The 9,439-nt window shown below is 37.8% G+C and overlaps 1 protein-coding gene across 1 annotated transcript; it reads left to right on the forward strand.

Moving 5' to 3' along the window:
- The first annotated feature begins 2,628 nt into the window (after positions 1 to 2,628).
- Positions 2,629 to 9,088, forward strand: LOC123559617 (uncharacterized). The gene is made up of 2 exons (XM_045351584.2): positions 2,629 to 3,861; positions 7,344 to 9,088. Exons 1-2 carry the CDS (start codon positions 3,579 to 3,581, stop codon positions 7,895 to 7,897), a joined length of 837 nt encoding a protein of 278 aa, XP_045207519.1. The 5' UTR covers positions 2,629 to 3,578; the 3' UTR covers positions 7,898 to 9,088.
- Positions 9,089 to 9,439: the final 351 nt, after the last annotated feature.

The raw sequence follows: 9,439 nt of genomic DNA on the forward strand, positions 1-9,439 counted from the left end.
GAAATTTTAACATTCAAGTAACAGACATGATAGATATTATTGTAACAGAAATGATTCTAGAATTTATTTTTATAACACATACATAGAATCTACATCAGACTTATATTCTAGTCCTGAGGCATGATCTGAAAGTAAAAATATGAAGTGACAGTCATTCATACTTTAGATATTGTAATACTAAAAAGAATCTAGGTAATATTCAGAAATTGAAACATAAAATTTTCAGTTAGAAATTGCACCAAAGGCTGTATCAAGGGTCTACATATTCAAAAATTTCTTGTGGTGATACCCCAAACCCTACTTGCAAGAGGGGGTATCCTCCCACACCCTCCACCATATTGCCACTTTACAGTTTGGTACATTTGCCTTTTTACCACCTGCCACAATGCCCATTTCAAAATCTGACTGCAGTTCAAAGCGGGAAGGAACACCCCTCCCCACACCCACCCTGCTACCGACCACGTAAAAATGGCTCAAACATTTTTTCAGCCCAGTCTGGGCGTGTCTGTCTACATGAATCAAAATGGATAATTGAAAGTGCATGGACTTGGGGATTACTGACATGGTTTTGAAGGGGTTAACAGGTATGAAATAGAATAAATGATGGTTTTTACTAAAAAAAAAAAAACTGCATTTATTAATATCGGTTATCTTTTCCAAAATTGGTAGCTAGTCCGAGTAACTTCCCTTAGTTTCGAATGCGCAATTTTCCTGTCAGTGTAAACATTCATGACACTATATATTGACACTCAGCAACATTTACATATCTCTAAATGCAAAAGTAAGTATACATTAAATTCACATCACTTATAATATGATTGAACAATACCTAATGTATGACATGGTTATCGCTAGGCCCGTTATCTGTAAAATATCTGATAGTCTGCCAATATCTTGGGAAAATGTGACTTCTGATGGCATTTTTTGTTAATGCTCGGATATTGGTATTAAAGTGTTCCTTAGAATCAAACATAAAATTTAAAAGGGGCTGTTGCCTTCTAGGGTTCCTCATTACAGTACAATGGGGTCAAAGGTCAAATGTGTGCATTTACAAATAAACTATGCCGCTGTGCACTCATTTTATTTTCATATACCATCTAAATTGGTTAAAAAAGTGCGTCTCGATGCCCTTTACTATTTTGTAAATGAAACTGATGATAATATATAAAATGTATATCTAATATATATATAATATTATATAGAATAATATATATCTGGGGAAAGTGGCATACGATGGCAAAGTGTGTTTTACTTGACATGTTTGCTAATCTTTATATGTGGATGAACTAGAGAAATATTTTTGGAAATGTTTTATCCAAGGGTTATTTCAATGTAATTTCAAGGTCACAGACATGTCAAGGTCAAAACTGAACTTTTAAAAATGACTTCCAAGTTATTAACGGTAGCAAAATGGTGCATATATTAACAATATATTCAAGAACTTTTCTGACTCCACACCTGTTTTTTCCCTTTATTGCCAAATTTTGACAGATTTGAATGAATGTTTTACACAATGTTAAATGATTATTGTATTATAATATAACACAAAAACGATCAGAGCCTGATGGAAATTCATTTAACTGTAAAGGTAACAATAAGGTAACCCTGAAACTAAAAGTCATATTAGTAAATTCCAAATCACAGTAGTACACTTTGATCCTATTAATTCAATGATATCAAAAATATTATATTCTGAATGTTCAACTCTGTTTAGTTGTAATGGAACATCTGTTAATATTTTCAATATGTACATATTAATTTTTTATCAGGTTTGTGACGTCATTAATAACACCAAATTAATGACAAAATTGTTTAATCCTGCAGATGACAGTACTTGCCGCATACAGACCTGCAACAAGTTGCATTCATTCAATGACATTTTTTTTTTGGTAGGTGGGCGGGGGGGTGGGGGGGGTACCTTATTTAAACTGTCATGGCACAACGAATGTACGAAAAATTGATATCGTTGTTATGTTTATTTAATTCAACTGGTCATTAAACAATGTGTCCAATTTTCATTCAAATCTGTCAACATTTGGCAGAGATAAAAACAAAAGTCAGGTGTGCAGTTAGAAAAATTGTTGAGCAAATGATTACAAAATGACACTGCAAATGCATTTCTTGCATTTCAGGCAGCAATAAAACTTAAATTTAAGCTTTGAACTAACTATAAAAAGAATATTTACATATTGTACACCTTCTGAGAAATGTGTGCGAAAGAAAATATGATAGGTTTTGAGGAAGAAGACTAAAGCGGAAAATGAATTACATATAAATGTATAAAATTCTCACGTAAATAGTTAAAATCACTTTACTTCCATGTATACAAACAAGTATTTTTAGCTCAATCAGTAGAGCGCAGATCTATGGGTCGTGAGTTCAGTCCCCGGGAGAGGTGAATGTTCTCCATGACGATTTGATAATAGACATTGTCAGGAGTGATTTTGTCCTCCACTTTCTGAATCATTTGGAGAAAATGGCAGTTACTTGCACGGAAAAATCTACTACTTGTAGAGACTCCAGAAACACTGATTAAGTTAATTGACCGCCGTTACATGACTGAAATAATGTTGAAAGTAACATTTATAATATTATATGGAATCCTTCTCCAGCCCTAAAGAAATGATTTCAAATCTGGTGATGATTCATTAAATGATATATGTTTATGTTAATTTGTCCACGTGACGATGGTTAAATAGGACCATTTTAGAGGAATAACTGAAATATTGGTGAGAGGATCGGTTTACACAGTACATGTACGATAATTAACTAATCAGAACAGATATGTAGGATTTCAACTAGTTAATCTATACAATATTCCCTTGATTTACTGTAATATAATTCTTTTGTTACTATAAGTCAGGCACTTGTCATCATATTTTAGGTATTTCAAATTAAGTAGCACATTTCAAGAACTAGATTTTCTATCACCGAAGCTCTTAATGCGATATTTGCATCATTTTATTCTAAAAATTCACCACGCTATTTCTGTTTCGATCTTTTTTATCTTTGGCTTTGCTTCTACACTCTCACTTCCTATTCAAACCAAAGTTGAAAAACGAATCAGATCGTAACAATTTACAGATCTGACACATGGTTTCAGACAGGATGTCCTTGATAAGATTGTGAAAACAAAGCTTGTGTCTTGACACTGAAACATTAGTCATTCATATATTTTAGTTACCAAGAGATATAAAATGCGTAAAAATAACTTCCTGCAGGATGAGAAGAGCATGAAGAAGAGACCTGAAATTCAAAATGATCGATTTATAATAAACAAATAATAGAAATTATTTTCTTCTGCAAATAATTTACTTTATTTTGCAAGAAAAAGCTGTCAACACCGTTGCTATGCAGTTACGTCACGATCACTAGGCAATTGGTGATCCTCGGATATTATCGTCCGTTACGCATGGTTTCTAGCCACCATGCTATCATTAAGCCGGGTATCAGTTCTACCAACGGTATATAAGCACCGAAAGTCCGTGCAAATTTCTCTTTCTCGATTCAACACCGAAGATAAACTACGCTGCTAAAAGCTAAATTTCACAGCTGTAAACTCTAGTACTACGTTTGTCATGCCACGTGGTCGAGGCGTACGGAGGAGGAATATTGCTGCTGCTGGGCCAAGGCAGCAAGGTGCTGCGGGTAGGAATCGTAATGCTAGGCGGGCACACAACGTAAATAATGCCGATGTCAATCCTGTCAACGATGATGTAGTTGCCGGTCAAAGATTGGTTGATTCACATTGCCAGACGGACTCTCCACCCTCTCCAAATCCGGTGGTAACTGCACGGGGCCAGAAGCGCACGAGCGAGGACCTCGATGGTGCAAGCAACAGCTTATTACAGCCAGATGCGGGTAGGTCTATTATTGATTTTGAAACTATTATTAGGGATTCGGGTGTTCTTCCTCCGGACAATTCACATCAGACTTCAGGTCCCGATAATTTAAGTCTCGGTGTTGAAAATACTGCTCAGGGTATTAATGTCCCATTTTTCCCCCAGTCTGTTTTCCAGCCTACTTCAGGCGGCTTGTTTACGCCGCCGGATATGCGTTTAGCAGGGGATGATCTGGCCGCCCATGTTCCGACGTCAATTAAACAACAAATTTGCAAGGGTGAATACACTAATTTAGCTCTCTTATTGAAAGGTGCTGTAGAACTGGCCGAATTTTCCAACAGCAGTGTTCTCAGATTAGTAGATTCTGACGGCCATATTGAGGCTTCCAAAAAAGTTTGTAAGGATAAAATCGGTTCTATCGAGAGATGGACCGATGCCTTCATAATTTATGCATCTATTTATTTGTCCACACATTCTGATAAAGTTTACGAACTTTTGCATTACATGTTTACCATCAGAGAATGTGCAGCGCGTCAAGGGGGATTTGCTTGGCGGACCTATGATGAACAGTTCCGCCTCCGACAAGCACTAGTGCCTTCCCCTTGGTCAGTTATTAATAACGATATATGGTGGCGCTGCGTCCAGGTGCGGGACAGTTCTAGGCCGACAACCCCTTTCAGCTATAAATGCAATGACTTTAACCAGTCCAAATGTAAATGGCCAAACTGTAGGTTCGCACACCTCTGTAAAATATGCGGCGGCACGCATCCGGCTGTAATCTGCTCCAAAAATCAACCATATACTACGCCAAATGTTAGATTCCCGACGAATCAGTCATTTCGCGCCCGTCCATATTATCGCCCCTTCAGAGGTCAAGGTCGGGGACAGGCACAAAAATAGAAATATTTCACAAGAACCATGCAATCTCGATGTATTTTCACTTGCATTCTCACCAATTGATGTTTCAGTCCTGGAAAATATTTACAATTTTATGATCAAAGCGAGGCGGCCTTTCTCCTGGCTGGTTTTAAAAATGGATTCCCAATACAGTATAGTGGTCCCCGCGAAGCTAGGGATTCTCCTAACTTAAAATCTACAAAGTTGAATCCTGATATTATTCAGAAACAAATAAACACGGAAATTGAAGCCGGCCGGGTAGCGGGCCCCTTTAAAGATCCACCTTTCTCTAATTTAATTGTGTCTCCTATTGGCCTTGTGCCTAAAAAAACTACAGGTGAATTTAGGATGATACATCACCTCTCTTACCCTCCTGGCGAGTCGGTCAATGACTACATTGACCCAAATGAATGTTCAGTTCAATATACGAGTTTTGACGAAGCCGTCAAATTAGTTCAAGACCTAGGAAGGCATTGCAAATTATTTAAGGTAGATATTAAGAGTGCCTTTCGTCTATACCGATTACTCCGTCAGACTTTGAGTTATTGGTTTTAGGTTTAATGATAAGTTTTATTTTGATAAGGCACTTCCTTTTGGAGCTTCAATAAGTTGCATCACTTTCGAAAGATTTGCAAGGTTTTTAGAATTTCTGGTTAAATCAAGACTAAATACAGCAAAATTAATTCATTATCTTGATGACTTTCTAGGTGGCGCCAAAAGCAAGGAATCTTGCGCCGTAGCATTAAACTGTTTTCAGTCAACAATGTCTGAATTAAAGGTCCCGTTAGCCACAGACAAAACCGTAGGTCCGGTTTGAAGTTTTGGTATTTTTGGGGTTAGAATTGGACTCGAACGAAATGGTTGTTAGAATTCCTGTGTCAAAATTGCAAGAAGTTGTCAGAAAAATTCAAGATCTACTGTTGAAACCTAAAACAACGTTGAAAGCTATGCAATCCCTTATTGGCTCCTTGAATTTTTGCTGCCGTGCTGTCGTAGCCGGCAGGCCGTTTATTCGTCGCTTTATCAATGCTACTTGTGGTCTCACAAAGCCCTTCCATAGAATACGGATCAGTAAAGAAATCCGCCTTGACCTACAAATGTGGTTAAATTTCGTTCAAAATTATAACGGGATTTCAGTGTTTCCAGACCCCTTTTGGGTCACAAATGAGGACGTTCAGTTGTTTACGGATAGCGCTGGGGGCCAAGACAGGGTTTCGGATATATTTCCACGGCCAATGGTGTAATGCTAAGTGGCCGGAATCATGGCACACATCGGGAATAACATCTGATATTACGGTTTTAGAATTATTTTCCCATTCTTGTAGCATTATTTATTTGGGGCAGTGACTTAAAAAACAAAAAAATCAGGTTTAATTGTGACAATATTTCGGTAGTTCATATTTTGAACAAATTGTCATCAAAATCCGATCGTATCATGTGTTTAGTTAGATTTCTCACATTGAGGTGTTTGCAGTTAAACATCATTGTTAAGGCAAATCATATTCAAGGTCGTTCAAATATTGTTTGCGACGCATTATCTCGGTTTCAGTGGGACAGATTCAGGCAGGTCGCTCCAGAGGCAGACCCAGCCCCTCGTCAGATACCTTCCTTTCTTTGGAATATCTTCAATTTAGAGCCGGGCAGTTTATTACAGTCTGGAACAGCACCGAATTCCCTTTCAACCTACAACGTAGCGCTAAACGTATTTAGGCAATTCAGACAAATTTACAAATTAGGTGATTTTTTGGGCCAGCCCCAATCAAGCACATAGTTGTTTTTATTTCTCATTGTTTTGAGAAAGGACTTTCACCGAAAAGCATTTCAACCTATATTTCTGGTTTAAATTACTATCACAAACTGCATGGTTATCACGTCATCACTGGTAATTTGTTATAAAGAAAATACTTGAGGTTGCCATAGGAAACGTATTTCTAGGGACAAAGAGCACCGTTAACTTGGAATGTTTAGTTGCAGTGTGCTCGGTTTTACCACAGGTCGCAATTAATCACTATGAGTCAGTTCTATTTTTGGCATTATTTTTAATGGCCTATTTTGGTTTATTCAGAGTAAGCGAGTTAGTCGCCCCTAGACCTGGCGTGGGTGGCCAAATTCAGTTAAGTGATGTGTCAATTTCAAGAAATGATACACACATGTTAGTCAAATTATACCGCTTCAAAACTAACCAGCGCTGCAATCACGTTTCTATCAAACTTCCAAGTGTTAAGCATCAATTTTGTCCAGTAAAAGCTTTAACAAACTATTTGTGCCTTAGACCAAATGTCCAAGGACCCCTATTTTGCCACGTGAATGGCATACCTGTCTCAAGGTCACAGTTTTGCGGAGTTCTTGCTAAGTGCATGGCTAGAACTCAATATTCAGGACACTATAGGTCGCATAGCTTTCGAATAGGTAGAGCAACTGATTTAGCGCAGGCGGGTCTTTCGGCTGAAGTAATAAAGTCATTAGGTCGCTGGTCCTCAAAGTCTTATAGAACTTATATTCGTAATTAGCTTTCTTTTCAATATTTAGTGCCTACTTCTGCTGACGTCAGCAATTAGCCAAGAGTTTATAACTTATTTTTTCTACATGTACTTCTTTATATAGACGCTTGGATACTGGGTGATTCCATCCCTTATTGGGCCGGGATAAGAGCTGAAGCTACTGGAAAACCCAACCTTCGCTTGCCAGGTAAGACAATTGCCTGGTGGGCCGTCAGGGGTCTGCATTGGTTCTCTTTTCGCCGCACTATTGAGGCTGCAGTCCTGCTCTCATCCCCACCCAAAGCCATTATTATTCATTTAGGGGGAAATGACTTGACCTCTCTTTCAATTTTTCAAATTAAAAACCTAATCAACAGAGAGGTTAAATACCTAAGAACAGCTTTTCCTGCAGCAACAATTATTTGGATCAATATACTGCAAAAACGGGTGTGGGATGGCGCAGTCAATCCGTGGCGTACCATAGAGAACAAGCGTACAAGGGTTAATCGCTGGGGCAGATATTTGGTCCGCTCATCTGGCAAACATGATATTGTATCTCCTGACATTGATTCGGCAACTAACTTTTGGAGACAAGATGGCGTCCATTTAAATAATGTCGGTTTAGAGTTTTATCTAGACTATATTAGAGATGTACTGGATAAAAACTTAAAGCAATAGTGCTTATACTTCAAGCGCTTTGGATAAAAGCTTGTTACTACTGCTATAGAAGTCTGCTCAGCTGGAAATGTGAGACTATATTTCATGAAGAAAAATTTAGTTTACACAATGTTCTTTAAGAATTTTTGGGGTATAAATTTCTAGAAATTATTGTGGCGTAAAAATTTTGTCGGTCGAGGGTTGAACACGCGAGCCAGCAAAATTCACTGCTTATACACAAAATTATTTTATTATTTGATATTGTATGGTATCTGTCTGTCGAATTTTCTCCTAAATCGATGTTGGGGCCTTGGCCTCATTCCCGTCGGTTTGGCGGCCTATTCGACTGACGTATTTATAGTAATAATACACATCGTTATTTGAATCGCGGTTAGATAAATTTTGATTGTAAGCCTGCAATTCTGTTTGCGTTTCTAGGTTTTGCCCAAGTGATCTGGCAATCCTAGCTTGCTTAGTTTACTGTTGCGCTTGCCATATTTGCCTAGTTTGCGTAGTTTATTGTTGCACTTGCCAAGTTTTTTACTTGATTGGTTTCAAGTAAATTTGCGTCTTTGCCCGTGGATTCCAATGATAGCTTGCCTTATTCGCAAACAGGTTTTGCCATTTGCTTATTTTGCTATTCATGTCGGACAGTTGCTTCGGCACTCCCTGTCATAATATTGCAGTCTCGTTACTCGTTTTTATGGACAAAAATTTGCCTCGATCCGCACTTCGTTTTTACTCATTCAGGCTCGCTGGTTCTTCTCGACCGACTGTGTTTGGACAGTTGCTCCGGCACTCCCTGTCCAAACATTAAGTGGCCTTAAACCTCCAAACTTACCATAATAATGTTATTATACGTTACTTGTTACCCCTTGTGATAAATGTCATATGATATAATGTTTTACATGATTCTTATTGAATAATAATGATAAATCGTGAAGTATTTGTTTTATTTACTTTCGAATGATAAAATAATAGAAATTATTTTCTTCTGCAAATAATTTACTTTATTTTGCAAGAAAAAGCTGTCAACACCGTTGCTATGCAGTTACGTCACGATCACTAGGCAATTGGTGATCCTCGGATATTATCGTCCGTTACGCATGGTTTCTAGCCACCATGCTATCATTAAGCCGGGTATCAGTTCTACCAACGGTATATAAGCACCGAAAGTCCGTGCAAATTTCTCTTTCTCGATTCAACACCGAAGATAAAATATCGCTGCTAAAAGCTAAATTTCCCATCCCACCCACCCAAAATTGTTTATAAATCGTTGTTTGGCTACGATTTTTCATTTAGACATCATATTAATACATAAGTTGTATAATGATTCTTTCTTTGCTCTGCTCTGCTGTGTTTTAATGTATTTTTCAGAGTCTTCTTGCTAATATGCGGCAACGGCAACATCGTTTACCAGACGAGGGGTATCAAGTGAACGATCTGTCACTCGTGAAGTTGTAGACATTCAGACATTCTCAATTTCTCATCACTGTCAGAAACTAAGTGATAAGTGTATAATACTACATAATAAACGTTTATAGTGCTTTGCACATTAGTGAA

Source organism: Mercenaria mercenaria, chromosome 10 (assembly GCF_021730395.1).
Source record: "Mercenaria mercenaria strain notata chromosome 10, MADL_Memer_1, whole genome shotgun sequence".
NCBI classification, from domain to species: Eukaryota; Metazoa; Mollusca; class Bivalvia; order Venerida; family Veneridae; genus Mercenaria; species Mercenaria mercenaria.